This window comes from Hevea brasiliensis, chromosome 12, assembly GCF_030052815.1.
Source record: "Hevea brasiliensis isolate MT/VB/25A 57/8 chromosome 12, ASM3005281v1, whole genome shotgun sequence".
NCBI lineage: Eukaryota > Viridiplantae > Streptophyta > Magnoliopsida > Malpighiales > Euphorbiaceae > Hevea > Hevea brasiliensis.
The window spans coordinates 1,724,733-1,743,970 of record NC_079504.1 but is presented as its reverse complement, the minus strand read 5'-3'; the positions used below and the strand labels follow the sequence as shown (position 1 = coordinate 1,743,970).

The window sequence follows — 19,238 nt, the reverse complement described above, 5'->3', positions numbered from 1 at the left end:
GTGTGGTTACTACTCATGTTACTATTCATGCAAATTTTTGACTACTTCATAAATAATAGATATACAAATTCTAATTTCATGCTACTACCACATTTTGGGTTATAAACTTGTTGGCATTAGTTGCCAATTACAATTCAAGTCTTCCTAGAAGAAATTTCAAAATTTTAGTTTTTGTTATCAATGTTTACTATTCCATTGGACTAATCTACAGTGGGAATTTGGCTAAACTTTCTTCATTAAAGATGTTCCTTAATGTCTCTACTTTAATTCCCTTTTTAAATCACTCCATTTGGAGTTTTGTAGCTCAAGTTATGGCATTTTTATTATGACTGGCCGGATTGGTCCATGTCCAGAATTTCTGGGCAAATTGTGGTTCTAGCAGTTTTAATGAGCTAATTTTTTGTTAGCAATTTGATTAGGTTATAATCAAATTTTGGGTTTCTGTTCCTCATGAAAGTTGTTTTACTATGTCTAAACTTTCCATGGGTTCAAGAATCAGGTCATTTGGACCTCTCTGCACAAAGTTATGGCCATTTGAATATGTACTATTCATTTGATCAATTCTGCCTAGAATCAGAACACTAATTATGGATTCAAGCCAATTGTAGACCAACTTATGGTCAGTTTTTTGGCAGAGTTTCTTCATAAAAAATGTGGCATTATGATCCTAGTTTAATCTCCAATTGGCCTCAGACCAATTTGAGCAACACAACTCTACTTATGACTATTTAACCTTGCTGGACTCATTGGTCCATAATTCAACAATTCCACAATCCTCAATTCTTTCAATCCCATTCCTCAATTCCCAATTCAAAACACACTAAATGACCAAAATTAAGCATTATACACATCAATTAGTCAACAACACTCAAAACCCTAATTTTTCACTAAAACCTTAATTTCCATATTCCCAACTTTCACAATTCATGCAAAATTACTTCCCAAATCATGTATACAACATCAATTAAGTTCCAATTCCACACCAATTCAATTAAAAACACATCAATCCCTCAAATCATCATGCTGGCAGAATTTTCTCCCTTCTCAATCATGCATGATTTTCATCTTTCTCAAGTTAATTCTAATTAATTACCCTTAATTCTTTGCATATATGCTTAGTCTAGCTCGAGAGATAACTTACCTCAATTGGAGCTCTTCCAAACTTGAAATTCTTTCTCTCTTTCTTGTCTTTCTTCCTTCAATTCTTCAAATAAAGACTTAACTTAGGGTTTTCTACTAATTTAGTGGAAGGTTTATGGAGGGAAGGTGAGGATTCAAGCTTAAGGTTTGGGTGAAAATGGAGGATTTTGAGAGAATTTGGGAGAGAGAGAGAGAGAGAGACGGCAATATTTGGGGAAGAAGACAATAATTTTTTTCTCTTTTTTTTTAACCTTTTTTATGTAGGTAATTATCTGCAATTTAAATATGTAACGGTCGGGCTCCAACCACTAGAGAAATTGTCCACTTTGGCTATAAGCCTCACGGTTTTGTCCCATAGGTAGAATAGAGAACTTCCTAGGAGGTCACCCATCCTAAGATTTTTTTTAAGTGAGCACACTTAACCTTGGAGTTCTTTCAACTCTCCAGGCCATTCCACCAAAAGGTGCCTCTTGTGATTAATTCTCCCATTTTATATATCATTACTTTTTGAACCTAAAACCATCTCTGTGATTTGCCGACGTGGGATTTGCTTAAGGGACCTTTCTCTCCCCCTTTCGGGACTCAGCGTCCTCGCTAAGGTTTGCCCCACCATCGCCCAAGAGGACACGCGAGCGGCTCTGATACCAATTGTAACGATCGTGCTCCAACCACTAGAGGAATTGTCCGCTTTGGCCATAAGCCACACGATTTTGTCCCATAGGTGGAATGGAGAACTTCCCAAGAGGTCAGCCATCCTAGGATTTCTCTCAAGCAAGCACGCTTAACCCTGAAGTTCTTCAAACTCTCCAAGCCATTCCACCAAAAGGAGCCTCTAGTGATTAGTTCTCCCATTTTATATATCATTACTTTTTGAACCCAAGACCATCTCCATGCTTTACCGATGTAGGATTTGCCTAAAGGACCTTTCGCCCCCCCTTTCGGGACTCAGCATCCTTGTTGAGGTTTGCGCCACTATCGCCCAAGAGGACACGCGAGCGGCTCTGATACCAATTGTAATGGTCAGGCTCCAACCACTAGAGGAATTATCCACTTTGGCCATAAACCTCACGGTTTTGTCCCATAGGTGGAATGGAGAACTTCCCAGGAGGTCACCCATCCTAAGATTTCTCTCAAGCAAGTACGCTCATCCCTAGAGTTCTTCCAACTCTCCAGGTTATTCCACCAAAAAGCGCCTCTTGTGATTAGTTCTCCCATTTTATATATCATTACTTTTTGAACCTAAAACCATCTCCGTGCTTTGTCGATGTGGGATTTGCCTAAAGTACCTTTCTCTCCCCCTTTCGGGACTCAGCGTCCTCGCTGAGGTTTGGCCCACCATCGCCCAAGAGGACATGCGAGCGGCTCTAATATCAATTGTAACGGCTAGGCTCCAACCACTAGAGGAATTGTCTGCTTTGGCCGTAAGCCTCACGGTTTTGTCCCATAAGTGGAATGGAGAACTTCCCAGGAGGTCACCCATCCTAAGATTTCTCTCAAGCGAGCACGCTTAACCCTGGAGTTCTTCCAACTCTCCAGGCCATTCCACCAAAAGGCGCCTCTTGTGATTAGTTCTCCCATTTTATATATCATTACTTTTTGAACCCAAGACTATCTCCGTGCTTTAGAAAGGTCGCTTAGGCAAATCCCACATCGGCAAAGCACGAAGATGGTCTTGGGTTCAAAAAGTAATGATATATAAAATGAGGGAACTAATCATTAGAGGCGCCTTTTAGTGGAATGGCCTGGAGAGTTGGAAGAACTCCAGGATTAAGCGTGCTCGCTTGAGAGAAATCCTAGGAAGGGTGACCTCCTAGGAAGTTCTCCATTCCACCTATGGGAAAAAATCGTGAGGCTTACAGCCAAAGCAGATAATTCCTCTAGTGGTTGGAGCCCGACCATTACAATTGGTATCAGAGCCGCTCGCGTGTCCTCTTGGGCGATGGTGGGGCAAACCTCAGTGAGGACGCTGAGTCCCGAAAGGGGAGAGAAATGTCTCTTAGGCAAATCCCACATCGGCAAAGCATGGAGATGGTCTTGGATTGAAAAAGTAATGATATATAAAATGGGGGAACTAATCACTAGAAGCCCCTTTTGGTAGAATGGCCTGTAGCATTGGAAGAACTTCAGGGTTAAGCGTGCTCGCTTGAGAGAAATCCTAGGATGGGTGACCTCCTAGGAAGTTCTCCATTCCACCTATGGGACAAAATCGTGAGGCTTATGGTTAAAGCGGACAATTCCTCTAGTGGTTGGAGCCCGACCGTTACAATTGGTATAAGAGCCGCTCGCGTGTCCTCTTGGGCAATGGTGAGGCAAAACTCAACAAGGACGTTGAGTCCCGAAAAGGGGGAGAGAAAGGTCCCTTAGGCAGATACCACATCAGTAAAGCACGGAGATTGTCTTGGGTTCAAAAAGTAATGATATATAAAATGGGGAAACTAATCGCCAGAGATGCCTTTTAGTGGAATGACCTGGAGAGTTGGAAGAACTCCAGAGTTAAGCGTGCTCGCCTAAGAGAAATTCTATGATGGGTGACCTCCTGAGAAGTTCTCCATTCCACCTATGAGACAACACCGTGAGGCTTATGGCCAAAGCGAACAATTTCTCTAGTGGTTGGAGCCCGACCGTTACAATTGGTATCAGAGCCGCTCGCATGTCCTCTTGGGCGATGGTGGGGCAAACCTCAGCGAGGACGCTGAGTACCGAAAAGGGGGGGAGAAAGTCCCTTAGGCAAATCCCACATCGGCAAAACACGGAGATGGTCTTAGATTTAAAAAGTAATGATATATAAAATGGAGAAACTAATCACAAGAGGCGCCTTTTAGGTGGAATGACCTAGAGAATTGGAAGACCTCCAGAGTTAAGTGTGCTCGCTTAAGAGAAATTCTAGGATGGGTGACCTCCTGGGAAGTTCTCCATTCCACCTATGAGACAAAATCGTGAGGCTTATGGCCAAAGCGGACAATTCCTCTAGTAGTTGGAGCCCGGCCGTTACAATTGGTATCAGAGCTGCTCGCGTGTCCTCTTGGGCGATGGTGAGGCAAACCTCAGCGAAGACGCTGAGTCCCGAAAAGGAGGGATAAAGGTCCCTTAAGCAAATCCCACATCGGCAAAGCACAGAGATGGTCTTGGGTTCAAAAAGTAATGATATATAAAATGGGAAACTAATCACTAGAGGCGCCTTTTGGTAGAATAGCCTGAAGAGTTGGAAGAATTTTAGGGTTAAGCGTACTCGCTTGAGAGAAATCCTATGATGGGTGACCTCCTAGGAATTCTCCATTCCACCTATGGGACAAAATCGTGAGGCTTATAGCTAAATTGGACAATTCCTCTAGTGGTTGGAGTCCGACCGTTACAAAATAATAATTATTATTATTATTATTATTTTCATTGTGTCATGCTATAATCATCATTATGTCATAATTCCCAAAAAAAAATGAAATTTCCATTTTCTTTTTCTCTTCTTCCACCATACCTCTTCGTTTTTAATATAGTTTTCAATATTTTAATTTTCTACATTTTAATGGATATTTAGGTCAAAAGTCACCTCTAAGAGTGAATTGACCAAAATGCTCATTATCGGGTCTAATTATTTTTTTCAATTGCACTATGTTACTTCCTGAACTCTGATTTGATTATTTGAACTTGCTCTCTATTCTTTTCTATGGTTTTTACATTACCATTAGTTTTGTAATTATTCCTAGGTCTGGGATGTCCTAGGGTTCCACACGAATTTAGGGTAACAACAAAGCTCGCAGTCACTTCTTGATTCAGTCATCCATCGCTGGACTTCGGCTCATTTAATCGATTATGCTTTGTTTTTCTTATTTTCATATCAATTTTATATGATTTCTATTAATTTTTATTTATGGCTTTTCTATATGACTTAGATAGAGTTCTAAACATCCTAACTGTCCGGACAGACACTAATCACCAGAACAGTTGAATGTATAGACTACTTAATATAGAGATATTATATTTTTAATTTAGAAATTATTTATTAAATCAATTATCATCCTAATAAATTAAATTATAAAAATAGATTCTTCCTTAATTTAAATTGAGACTTAAATTCAGATCTCACAACTCTAAAAATATTGTAATACCACATATCTCCCCTTTTTTTTTCTTATGAGATTTTGTTTTTTATTTTTGTTAAATTTATTGAAGCCTTATATTTATCTCAATAACCGTACCGTATTAAGTGAAAATCCCAACCGCATGTCTGCAACCGACAACGGACAACTAACACCCCCCACCCTCCCCCCTTAACTCTCTCTCTCTCTCTCTCTCTCTCTCTCTCTCTCGTCTTTCTCCTCAAAAGAACGTTGTCTAATTATACTCTAATTATCTCTTAACTTTAAAATATTTCCACTTGCTCCAGTTCACAAATCTCACTCTCCTTCACTGCTCGGTAAACCTCTCTCTCTCTCTCTCTCTCTCTCTCTCTCTCTCTCTCCCCCTGAAGTAGGAGGAGAACAAGATGGGATCAGTAACGCTGAAAATTGGAGATGGCACTGCCAGATTCAAGAGAGCTACTGTGTGCTCCTCAGCAGTCAACATTCTTATGATGTTCTCTGTTATCTCCACTAATCTCTTTGCTTTATATGCCTTCACATCCTCTGCCAAATACCATCAAAATCATCTCTTTCATAACACCCACAAGAACATCTCTCTAATCTCTGAACAAGTCTCTCTAATCCTTAAGGAGATTGATTCTTCTCAAAAAGAGCTTGCAAAAATGGAAAGAGAGCTCTTAGGCTATGAAACCATCGATATTTCGAGACCCAATATTGCAAATGAGCTTAAAATTTTTCTACAACGCCACCAGCTGCCTCTTGGTAAAGATTCGAGAACTGCGATTACTGAAATGGTGGCATCTGTGGGGCATTCTTGTGAGAAATCTGCAGATTTGTTGTCTCAGTACATGACTTACAAGGTCTCTGGGCCTTGTCCTGATGACTGGAGCCTTGGCCAGAAACTGATTTTGCGTGGATGCGAGCCTTTACCGAGAAGGAGATGCTTTGCCAAGTCTGTTCCTAAGGTGGGTCTTTCCCCTTTTCCTATTTCTCTATGGAGGCCTGTCAGTGAAAAGATACTAACTTGGAGTGGTCTTGGTTGCAAGAATTTTGGGTGCTTACATAAAAAGAAATTGAGTAGGGAATGTGTTGATTGCTTTGATTTGGCTAGTGCGCATGAAAATCAAAAGTTTGTGAATGCTAAAAGCAAGAGTGATTTTCTTACTGATGATGTGTTAGCTTTAGCAAGTGGAGGAATTAGAATAGGATTTGATATTGGTGGCGGGTCTGGAAGTTTTGCTGCTAGAATGGCAGAGAGAAATGTTACTGTGATCACTGACACTTTGAACATCGATGCTCCATTTAGTGAATTCATTGCAGCAAGAGGGCTTTTCCCTCTGTATTTGAGCCTAGATCATAGGTTCCCTTTCTATGATAATGTGTTTGATTTGATCCATGCATCTAGTGGACTAGATGTGGGGGCCAAACCTGAAAAATTGGAGTTCCTAATGTTTGACATTGATCGCATTTTGAGAGCTGGTGGATTGTTTTGGTTGGATAACTTCTGTTGCACTGATGAGGAGAAGAAGAAGACTTTGACTCGATTGATAGAGCGGTTTGGTTATAAAAAGCTGAAATGGGTTGTGGGAGAGAAGGTAGATACAGCAGCAGGCTCAGGCCAATCTGAGATTTATTTATCTGCAGTGCTGCAAAAGCCAGCAAGAGTATGAAATGTGATGATTATGGTTTCTACTTTCTACAGAAAGCTGCAAGAGTTAAGGATATCACTCAAACTTTCTGGATGCTTCTTTTTTTTTCTTTTGCACAGAATTTGTGTATGTTCATTGCCCCAAAAATCATGATGAAATTTGTTTAAAGGTGCAACAAGTATATCAATTGTTACTTTTCTCAACCGCAAACCGGCAGTGGAAGGTGATATGACTGTTCTGTAATTTAAGATAACTGTTTTTGTACTTTACTATATACTTTAGTTTTGTTTTAGTTACCCAAGCTAAAGCAAATATTAGAAAATGGAAAATTTTATATTGTATTCTTGAATCATTTGAACTGTCAGCAGCCTGCTGCTCTCCACTCTTTTACCCTCTCATTCCATGGAAACAAATACAATCCCGTTTCAATTTGGACACATAAAGCTCTCGCCATTGGTAATACAAATAATGATCCAGTTTTTCGAGCAACATGCGGTCTTCGTGTTCATGGCACGTATTTCGCTGTCTCTACAGCCATCGATAAGCTCTATCCAAATGGACCCTTATTTAAAATTTGTAATACTCTATACAAATCCGCTTATAAAAATTTTCTACTTCTCAAAATATTCCATAATGGCCATTGGTTAAGTCTAACCATTCACCTTTGTGCAGTGTTACGGTTCAAATTCAGCGACTGCAACTATCTTTTAAAAATTTTTAAAATATAAAAAAATGCAGTAATTGAAACACATAATTACTTAGTCCTGGTCCACTATTGATTAAGACATGTAAAACTCACCATTTTGAACCCATGATAAAGCGGACCTAAGAAAAAAAAAATCCATTATGTAATTACCACCACATAGCAAACTAAAAGGGCTTGTACAACACGATATTATAAAGTATCTCATGCATGACGTGAACAAATGTCATCTCATATTTCATAGATTACATCTAAAGCCATTCTAACACAGTAGTGCCCACATCACTCACCGTCACTGTGGTATCAGTAAATCGTAAACTTGGCAAGAGTCGATCGAGATGTTACACCATTCAAAGAAGTTGCTTTGGGTAACGCCATTGTTCAATGTCAAGCACAATCTCAAGCACGGCCACCTTCTGTAATGGAAGCAGCGAGGCCCTGGATATTAGGGTTGTTAAGAAGCTTCATTCCCTCCTCGCTCATCTGCTGAACTTCTGAAGGTGACAGAATCCTTATGCAACGTACACAGCCAACAAATTCCCTGCATAAACACATAAAATGGCCTTTAAAAATCGGCTTCTATTAACTCACTATACACGGATGGTTTCAACTTACTCCCAAGGATCATCTCCAATAAGTAGAACATCATTCTCGTAGTCAACGTATACCAGCTTCCACCCAGACTCTCTTGGATTATTAAGCAGCCCCTCAAGTCCGAACATGCATTCAATTGCAGAACATATTTCTTCATAGTTTTTAAAACTTGAGACATCTATTGATCTACCAACTGAGCCGGCCTTTTGAACCTAGCAAACATTGAACATTTCATCAATTTAGACAATATTGATGAACCCACAACTGAATTCAAGTGTAAAATCCATAACCTAATATGCATGTACTACATTGTTGGTTCACATAATGAATAATGATGCAACTCAATCAAGATCAAGATCCACACCAACTATGATACCTATAAACCCAGTCACCCCAAAACCCAAGAATAGCCACTAGCACAAGCTAGAAGTACCATACCTTTGTGTATGTTCGCACTCGTGGAGCAACTTGCTGCCATGAGTTATTCTGCATATAATTGCCCTTCTCAAAATCCAAATTGCTAGAAGGTGTGCCACCTGAGCTGTCTGGAAAGTCCTGCTGTGAGAAAGCTTGCGAGTCTGCCAGGCTTGCTGAAGTAATCTGAGACTGAACATCCTGGCTCGAGTTAAAGTTGCCAACCAGACAATTTGAAGGATTCTGAAAATCAACATCCTTTGACGTACAGAGATCGTCCAAAATGGCATTTGACACCGAAGGATCAATTACGGCACTACCCCCATTGCCAACATCAAAATTAAGAGAGCCATAAATCCCACTTTGATCATTACTCTCATCGGATAAATCTTTTGTTCCACATGAATTAAGACTACAGGGTTCTTGCTGAGCTAAAGGAACGAGTTGGCTAGCTGGGGGTAAAAATCTCAAATTGTTCAGTTGCTGATCCCACAAATCCTGATTCATTAAAGGTATAGAGGGGTCTGGGAGTATGGCTGACTGTTCTTGCAGCCCAAACATCGACAAAGCCCCTGATGATCCATAAATCCCAGGGAGAGAGATGCAAGAAGGGGGGTTTGAAATCCATCCATCAGCATCTTGGAAAGGCAGTGAACCATTTAGGGTATTAGAATCAGCTTGGGGTATATTAATTTGCTGGGGGTGCATGACAGAAGGCTCCAACAATGGTTGTACAGGCCAGAGACTGCTTTGTGCATGCAATAGAGCCTGGTTCTGGTTTTGAAATTCCAGCTGGTTACCACAGTTCTGCAGATTTGTACGACTTGAGGGTGGTTTGTCCTCATTGCATTCTCCGGTTGAGGTTACCTGGCTTAACTGATCTGTAGAATGGTCAAGTTCAGAATTTATCTTTTCTATACTAATTCCATCTGGTGTTTGTTTTTCAACTGACATAGCTACTGATTGGTTAGCCTGAGGCATCTGATTGACCGTTCCCTGCATGGCCTTAACATCATCTAAAGAAGCACCCTTGGAAGCAGAGACTTCTGGGAGAGCAGACTCATACATTCCAGCTCCAGGATGGTTAACAACTTGAGGTTTCATTAGCATCTTAAATAATTGCTCAGAACACAGATTTGGAATTGATGAATATGGAAAATTCCCATTTCCATTCCAAATAAGGGGTCTTTTCATCAGGTTCCCCCATTCAGTTTCTCCTCCTGGCAAAACAAAAGGCTGCAATAATGAATATCCAACAAAATTTCTCAACATAAACAGAAATACAATGAGCTTACCTAAAAATCCTGAATGCAAGGGCCGTTTGAGACTGGAAGTCAGAGAAGGAAAAATGAAGAGGCTTTCAGGAGTCTCAATTTCCCATGAACTTACCCTATTCTGCTTATCAGAACACCCTGGCTCATCCCATTCTACCTGTTCAGATAACATAAATACAAAATTCAATTGGCAAGGTGACTGGCAGTCCACTAGTTTCTATTCTATGAAACGATAAAAAGTAACGGTAAAAGAACAACATTCAGTCAGATCCACAAGCAGCTGTCCCTACCTGAAGATTTCGCCATTTGGAACTGGGCCATCTCAGTGGATCTAAGTCACTAATACCAACTATGGTACCCATATATCTGCAGAAAGAATAGAAACCATTATAATATAGATGTATCCAAAAAACTGATTTTCTTCATATATAAATAATTTTCCGCAGTTGGGCTCTATGGTTTTAGTTACATTACTGCCAAAACATTATTGACAATTGCCGCCTAATAAAAATTAGAAGGGTACAATAACTAAAGAATTACCTGCGTTTGCCTGACTCCTCTGTTTCAAACATCATTCCAAACCTCATACCAACTGAAACTTGAGTCCCATACACAGCTTTTCGGTATTTAGCTAAAGGAATGACAAACTCCGAGGGGCATGCCCTATTAATGGTAGAAAGGACATGTGACCACTACATTCAGAAACCACAATAAGGGGTGTAAGGACAATTGCAGACTAAATGTATATCAAATAAACCTTGGATTGTAAAAAATGGTGAATGGGCTCCGATTGGCAGCAGCATGAGCTGCAGCAGCAAGGACACCAATATGCATACTATCAGCAGATAGAACTGATGATGGCAGCATTGTTTGTTGACGATTTGCACGCCTCACACCCACCAATAACTGTGACTTCTCATCCCTGTTCACATTACAAAGAGAAATAAGTTCAAATAGACAATTATATTAAATTATGTAGCACACAACGAAGAATGCATTGCACGAGAAAGTTTCCTATTGTTTATAAGTCAACCCAAAAAATTCATAAAGAATTATTGTTTCGTAACAACCCAGAGAAAAACAATTATAACTAAACTCAAAGAAAATGCCTGATGAATGGAGAAGAGTATTTTAGTACCTATTTTTAAAAATAAGGGAGACATACAGAGTTGCTCAAACTATAGGGGAATTAAACTCATGATGAGCATACTATGTTGTTGAGGAGAGAGAGTGAGCAGCATCGACGTCATGATACTTCTATCTCTCTCAATCAATTTGGTTTCATGCCTGTGTCGCTCAACTATGGAAGCTCTTCTTTCTTCTCATTTAGAAAAAGATGATGGAAGAGAGAAAGAAGGAAGAGAAGACATTTTTTTTTTTTTTTTTTTGGAGAGCTTATGATAGTGTGAGAGAGAGGTTATGGAGAACAAATGAACAAAAAGGGTATCTATATGTAGGTACACAGTATTGAAGAGAATGATGAATGACAACTACTATACTATGGCGGAGGGGGGAGGGAGAGATTTTCCGATCTCAATCATTTTTTTTTATTCAAGGATCAGCAATCAGCCTTACCTTTTTACATTAGTTTTTTATATGAGAATTTAAAACATATAGAGAATTCCTTCCTGCATGATGTTGATTGGATGATGATGTTCTAATAGATGAGAGACGAGAAGAAAGAAAGAGAGAAAAGAAAAACTTAGACTTTAGAGAGAGTCAAGTTTTAAGTTAAGTTAAGTAAGAAGAGAATACATGCATTGCAGCATGAGTGAAGTTCAAGGAGTGATAAGAAGGAGGGAAGGGGTGTGTTTGTGGGAGGAGTGGTCATAATAAAGTAATCACTTAAATATCTATCAGTTCTTCAAGATGATGGGGGATGTGAGGATGATGATTATGTGATAGAGATAAGAGGATGATGAGGAGAGGAGAGTTGGTTGGGGTGATATGTGATATATCGTAAAAAAATTAAAAAAAAAATAAAAATTACCGTACCGACCCATATGCTGGCCTATGGAGTATGGTGGTGTGCATGGAGTGGTATGCAGTGAGAGAAGAAGAGATAGAGATGAGAGAGATGAGAATGTTAATGTGGATGAGAGGTGATAAGACTAGATGTAGAAAGTAATAGAGTAAAGTAAAATTGAAGAAGGTGGGTGCCAATTGAAGATAAGTTGAGAGAAGAGAGAAGAGAGTGTGGTTGTGTCAGCGTAGACAGACATGGAGAGGCTCCAGGGTAGACAAGAACAGAAAAAGGAGAGGAGAGGAAAGAAAAGAAAAAAAGTAGAAAGAAAAAAGAAGAGAGTAAGAGACTTGAGAGACTTAGTATTATCTGAGGACTACATTTAAAATTTAATCGATTTAAAAAACGAGTTTTAGTGTGAAAAGGATGTAAGCTACCTGATAAACAGAACAGAGTCACCTGCTTTAAGCCTTTTTGTACCAACAAATATGCTCCACCCAGTTGTAAGAAGGTGCCGCTTAGGCTGCCCTGCATAAAATGACAGGAATAGATAACGTTCCAGACAAGCAGTCAAATGGGGGCAAATAAAAACTTTTTCTTTATTAAAAAAAAAGAAGGAAGTTGCCATGAAAATATACACTGTTCAACGCAAAGGGTATTAGGAATTGACTAAGGAATATTCCTAGATTAAACATCCAAAAAATAATTACTATATTTCTGAGAAAAAAGAGTGTTCATAAAATAAATTGCCAAACAAAGAGGAACAATAATCAAAAGCTTCCTGACCGCGATATATATGGCGAAATGTCCAGGTATTATCATGCAAGTCTCTGACAACAAGCTCTTGAGTTGGTGGTTGCATGGTGTAATCCTGAGAATTAATTTAACGATCAACTCAAATATAAGACCTCTTTATCTGAACACAGCAAGCAAAGATAATTAGAACAGGTCAAAACTCACCAATGCAGGAAAAAGCTTTTCTGCTGCCCTTCGCGGCACTGAGAATCCACCATGTGTACTTGTATCACTTGCTGTCAAGGTTTTGCAGAAAAATTCAGTTGGATGCTTACTGGGCTTTAGTCCAAAATCCGGTATGGGAAAGACATCCTTTTCCTACAGAGAGGAATAAAAATTAATGGAAACAGATATCTTGTATCAAACCATTCTGTTTTATCATTACTTTTTGGCAGGATGCAGAGACAGAAGGCAGAAGAGAAGAAGTTAAGTAGCTATAATAGTAAACTTACAGAGTTCACTGGCTGAAGACTCATTTGGGCATAGATCTCGTCTGTATCTTTGTCTGCCTAAATTAAGGAAGAGCGGGTAAAATAACTGATTTTCTAACAAGACATAACATTAGCATGCACGTATGTAAAAGCCAAACAAGTAAAGATTTGGCATACATGTAGGGTAACATTGTGAACTTGGCAAAGCAACTGGGAAGGGAGATTTGGGTAGTTAGGAATTTGTGATGTTGCTGTTCTTTTAGTGGAAACTGCCACCTACACATGCAAATAAAAGTTTGTAAGTTCAGTGAATTATGATGAAATAACAAGCAATAGGTCAACTGAGAAGCTGTCACAAATAAATCTTCCGGTAGTCTCTGTTTCCAAAAGCTTCCATTATATTATCCATTCTTTCCAATTATTATAAATCTCATCAGAACAATACACTCCTAACTTCGAAAAGATAAGAAGGGAACCAACCCATGCAGAGCATTCAAAGGCACATAATCGAATTAATTTTCCCAAATTTATTTTCTGCCAAAACCAATGGAAAAAGCCTATAGTTGTCCCAGCAAAAGAGCATAAAAAACTAGGTTTTTTTTACACTATTATCTAAAGCACTCAGGTCGTAACACTTAAAAAATAAGATTTAATGCATTGCTTTTTTAAGGTCGTTACAATGTTTATGTGACATCAATGAATAGATAATGATGTGAAATCACATCATGCAATTTAAATTTTAGTTGCTTCAGGGGAAACAGCCCCAGCGACAAGCATACAGGCAGTTTTATAGGTGAAATATCAAGTTCCAACACCTACTGTGTTTCAATCAACCTTAAAGATAACTATTAAAATGACAAACCACCAAAAGAGCCTGAATAAGTAAAAAATTAATCAACTTATCCGAGATTTGTAGAATCAGCTTCAAAAAGAGGATTGCAGCATCACAAAATGGCATTTAAGTTGTATAATTTGTTATATAATCCTGACTCCACGGCAAAAATTATGATTCTTGGCTTTGCCTCACTACTTTTACACATTATTCCTTGAGCATGAAAACAATGATAGGTTACTTTAAAAGATAAGAGATATCAGAGCAAGACTACAGTAGCAAATCTAGCCATAGCATAAAGGATCTCTAATGTGATGAAAACCTCAATAAGTTACGGTTCAAATAGAGAAAAAAACTTTCTTCCACCTAATTAAATTCATAGCGATCTGCTTCTACTTTAATTCTTGCATCATAAAATATAATGCGATAGCAATCTATAGAAGAGTAATCCGGATTCAATTGAAAATTAAGAAGTAAAGAAGCCAGAAGAGTTGAGGAGAAAGATGGAAACCTGCTCGCTGTGTCCTTGAGGAAAATAATACACAAGACTTCCAACCTGAGGCAAAGAAACAAGTGGACCAGCACATGCGTACCACAGCTCCGAGTTTATAGTCTTGCGAGTCCCTGAAATCAAAGTAGAGGACAAACTCTAAACATGAGGCACACTCTTGAACTGCCTTTAGAGGACATGTATGGACGAAAGAGGGGCCTCACTTAGAACTTGTAGCTAGACACCCAATAAATAGCATGGGAAAAAAATTAAAACTTTACCAGATCATTCAACCCAATAGAGAAAAAAGCCAAACTAATACAAACAACCAAAAGGAAATGGTGATTTTAGTGACATATAACTAACCAGAATGGTCCTGAATTTCTTTTAACAACTTCATTTCCTCGAGCAGATTGGTCTGTATTCCACCAACCAAGCCTCCTGCTTTGATTTTCTCTTCAACAGAACCCATCATCATGTGCTTCTGTTTGAAATGCGTACACCCTCTACTCCAACCAGAAGAAATGAGAAGAAAACCCCATCTTCACGTCCCTACCCAAAACCCACAATTGCAACTTAAAACAACCTCACCCGCCAATAAAAAACCTCCCCCTTGAAATCACATATGCGTTTCTCCAAAGGAAGAAAAGGAAAAGAACGATTGATTAAACCATGTCATGTGAATCTGAGGGTGACCCAAAAAGACCAATGCAACGAGAAGCCTCTGGCCCTCCCCCTTCAGGGAGTCCAAAATCAAGGAACACAACCTGCAAAAAGGCAACTTAGGGAAATCTTTTTTAGGTGGGCCTTTTGATATAACAAGAACGAAAACCCATCATTTTGCATCAAAGCACGCGAAACGAAGCAGGGGAGTGGGTCTCCTCCTCTCTCTTTATCTCTCCCTCTATTTGTATGCCTTGGTTATTATCAAGTGCTTGTTTTTATCACCCTTAAAGAAACCGACCTTTCAATGAACCCCCTCCATATATCATCATCACCTCTGTGATTCCCTTCTTCTTTTCCCTCTCCTCCCTCAAAAGCTCCCTCCTTTTACCTATATCTGAAACTCTACTAATCTCCTATAATGTGTTCAAACTAGAAAGAGTGTGTAAGCTCTTATCCTGCGCACACTCTTTCTGTATATGGCGATTTCGTTGCAGCTTTAAACTGTTGAAAGAAAAATTAAAAAGTAGAATACACACAATAAAGATTTTTTTTTCCAACAAAAAAAAAAAGGCGGAGCTTTCTGCTTAGACTATTAGAACACGAAAACAGTACTCAGAGAGATAGATTAGAGCGAGTGTGTGTGATTTTAAAAAAAGAGGGAGGAGGAGGTGCGTAGTAATGCAAAGAATGTCAAGGTGGCGCATCTTAGCACGTGGATTACGAGGATTTGCAGGAGTTTTCTCTCTCTAGCTCTCGCTTTTTTCTTCTCTTTTGGCTTTTTCGATCTTGTGCTTTTTGGCTTCCGATTTCACCTGCTCTCTACCATGGCAATTTTTGTATTTATTACAACTATTTTTTAATTATAAATAAAAAAAAAATCCTCCGCTGCTTTTTGCGTCTGATTTAATTTGACCGTTCGTCACGCGTGCGGTTCACGACAAATCGGTGGAGGGAGGCGTAAGCAAACTTTGAATGACACGTATCTAAATACCGTATTCGTACTTCCACGACGCCGTTTCTGTTTTTCTTGCATGATTCAAAAATACTTCAGCTTACACACATGGATTTTGAGATTTAATTATTTTTCTCGGATCTATTTATTCATTGCATTATTTTATTACTTTTATAAAGAAAAATGATTTTTTAAGTGTATTTATCCAATATTATTTAATTTATTTTTTTGAGAGAAGAAAATGGTTGAAAAATACAAGAAAGCGTGTGAAATGGGGATTGCCTGCGTTGCAAGAGGGCAAAAAATAAGGGAAAGAAAGGGAGGAGGGACTTATCTAAATCAGAGAGCTCATGCAATGTACATGATAATAAGAAGTGCATGGGCAAAAGCATCACGCACGCATCTCCATTTTTTCTATTATATTATTATTATTGACATGAAAACAAATGTGTTTGGTGTGTGGGCCGAGGGAAAGGAAAGAGCTACAACCCTACTGTTGTTGGACATATCCCGAGAGAATAAGGATCACCGCCTTTTGAGGTGTGGGCCGTATCGCTGATTATAACTTGAGAAAGACTCAATTCACTTTTGTCGTTTTATGATCTTGCAACCTTCCACTCTGCCTTGCTTGTTAGAATCGGACCAAACTAATTCGGTCAGTCCAACTAATTAAATTCTCATCGATTTGATTCTGATAAAAATCTCTTTAAATAGAAAATTCGAGATGACTTACACAACAAAATTACTTTGTTTAGATAGAGATATTGAATCTTGAATTTTCTTTTCTTTTTTTTTTTTTTTTAGAAAATCGTGAACTATATGATAATGTGTTTGTCAATTTATTTTTTTTTTATATATATATAATACTAAAATTAAATTATATCTATTAAATAACTATATAAATATATTTTAAATTAATTATTTTATTAGTTTAATACAAATATATTTCATAAATATATAAAATTTTCTTTATTTAGTCAATTAAAAATTTTAGAATATTTTTAACAATATTATATATTAAAATTCAGTTAAATTTATTTTTAATATTGTTATAAAATATGTTAATTACTTATTATAATAATAGTATATTATTATTATTAAAAGATTATTAGTTTTATATTTTATAATTAATTTAGATTTAATAATGTATTGATTAAATCTTGATTCAACTCCAATTGAATCTTAAATCTCTTAAATTTATATTATAGTTGAATTTTAAAATATTGCTCTATATTATTTCTCATAAAAAAATGACACTATTAAATCTAAATATAATTAATATTTTCAAAATTTAAAATCATTATCAAACTTGACTTATTGTCATCCTGCTTTTTAATTCATATGAAGAGAGGTGGTCAACTAGATTATAAAAAAATCTAATTTCTCATGGTTTTGATTTTTCTTTGAATTAGTAGTGATTTTAGATTAATTGGAGTTGTAATAATTTTATCATTAATTTTTAAATTTTCAAAATATAAATTAAATTAAATTATTAATTTTTATATTTTTTTATAAATTAATTTTAATTGATATTCAAATTAAAAACTTTATATCTCATAAGATAACGTCAGTGTCACTAAATTAAAGTTTATTTATAATTTTTGTAAAGTTTAATTTAATAGAAAAGGGCTTTGAATTAACTATTTTTTATATTTTTTTATATAATGTTAGTTCGGTTTTACATATAAATTTTTTACTAATCTAATTTTAAACTTAATTTAATTTGAGTCAGGTGAATTTAATTTTATTATTTTTTTATCTGTTAAAATGACAGCGGTGAAATAATTAAGAATTCATCATTTGAATTTTCATGTGATTTAAACCATGAACTTCGCTTATGTTTTTTCAGCATTTGCAAAAGCAGTATTAAAAAGTTTTCTGAAATTTAAATAAAGGAGTTCATTAGAGAGAACATTTAATGAATACGTTTAATGCAGTCAGTAAACATAACTAGCGCTTTAAAATTATTTGTTTTATATACACAGAATTAATATAATTAGAATTATTTAAAAATAAATTTAATTGTGATCTTAAAAAAATGTTATACATTACTATAAATTAAAAAAAAAAAGTTTCATTCTTTAATAATAATAAAGAGATAAGGGTGCCACGTGATGCAATTAGATTAAGAATAAATTACAGAGTTGGCGTAGGCAAAAACTCATGTGGATGTGGAATATGATCGGACGGTCCAAATATGACGCTGAAATCGAGTGGCAATAAGCGTAGAAAAATAGTCTATCGATTAGTAATATATAGCATAGCACTCTGTTCCATAGCTTCGGGACTTAAACTCGCCGTATTCCCAGCTTCTCATTCCCAGATGGACGAGAGGCAGCTCAATCTAAACATAAATCATCTTTTTCCACGTGTCAACGCGGAGATCTTTTCATCAAAACACAAGCCGCGTTTGACTTGTTATTAAGAATAATTAAACAATAAAAATCTCCAAAATGAAACCAAATCTAATTCCTTACTTAGGAGCTGGTCCCACGCCCTACTTTACACAAGTGACATCGTCATCGCCGGTCGCGAGGCCCTATCATCGCCAAGGAGCCGGGGGCGTATTTATTAATAAAATATTTTATTAATAAATATGGTTAATTAATTTTTTTTAATTTAAATTATAAAATTCAATTCTTAAATTCAATTTAAGAAATCTAAAAATTTAGTAATCGAGTCCTACAAAATGTAGTAATATGGAATTCACGTCTACAATCAGTCAACCATAGGGGTTTAAAAAAATCAGTTAATCATAGCTAAACATGAAATGAGAAGAGGAAAAATGGAGGGGAGGGCCATCCCACTTTTATATTATTTGTCAGCCCAATCATATTCTTTAGTTTTGGTCATCATAATTAAATTTGGACAACGCGCAATCATGTGCTCTTTAATTAATTTATACCAAAAAAAAAAGAGGAAATATAAAAGACCTGGCAATTTGAAGCTAATTAAGGATTAATGTGTAGCTAAACATGGTTAAAAAATAAAGGGTGCGGGAGTCAGGGAGATGTGTACAGACTTTACAGAACAAACAAATGATTGACATGATTATGAAGGGAATTCAGCATTAAATTTCAATTACGGCAAAAAACAGAATAGGAGTTTTCTTTTAATTGAAATTGAAGAGTTTACCAAAACTGGTCTGATAATCATTTTTATCAGAATTATTTTAAAAAATTGAGTATATTATTTTTAAAAATATTTTTAATATGTATAGATTAATAAAAAATTTAGATGGTAAAGATATTTATAAAAA

General features: G+C 37.0%; 2 protein-coding genes across 2 annotated transcripts; one reads left to right on the top strand and one right to left on the bottom strand.

Moving 5' to 3' along the window:
- The first annotated feature begins 5,456 nt into the window (after nt 1-5,456).
- On the top strand, nt 5,457-7,217 carry LOC110666303 (probable methyltransferase At1g29790). The gene has a single exon (XM_021826747.2). It carries the CDS (start codon nt 5,621-5,623, stop codon nt 6,884-6,886), a length of 1,266 nt encoding a protein of 421 aa, XP_021682439.2. The 5' UTR covers nt 5,457-5,620; the 3' UTR covers nt 6,887-7,217.
- A 474-nt stretch (nt 7,218-7,691) lies between these two features.
- On the bottom strand, nt 7,692-15,762 carry LOC110666295 (auxin response factor 5). Its single transcript, XM_021826740.2, has 14 exons — nt 14,728-15,762; nt 14,383-14,495; nt 13,217-13,315; nt 13,061-13,117; nt 12,774-12,926; nt 12,600-12,684; nt 12,251-12,341; nt 10,608-10,772; nt 10,391-10,513; nt 10,141-10,216; nt 9,872-10,007; nt 8,601-9,796; nt 8,184-8,374; nt 7,692-8,109 (listed from the first exon to the last, which is right to left on the bottom strand). Exons 1-14 carry the CDS (start codon nt 14,837-14,839, stop codon nt 7,968-7,970), a joined length of 2,739 nt encoding a protein of 912 aa, XP_021682432.2. The 5' UTR covers nt 14,840-15,762; the 3' UTR covers nt 7,692-7,967.
- Between the last annotated feature and the right edge of the window lie 3,476 nt (nt 15,763-19,238).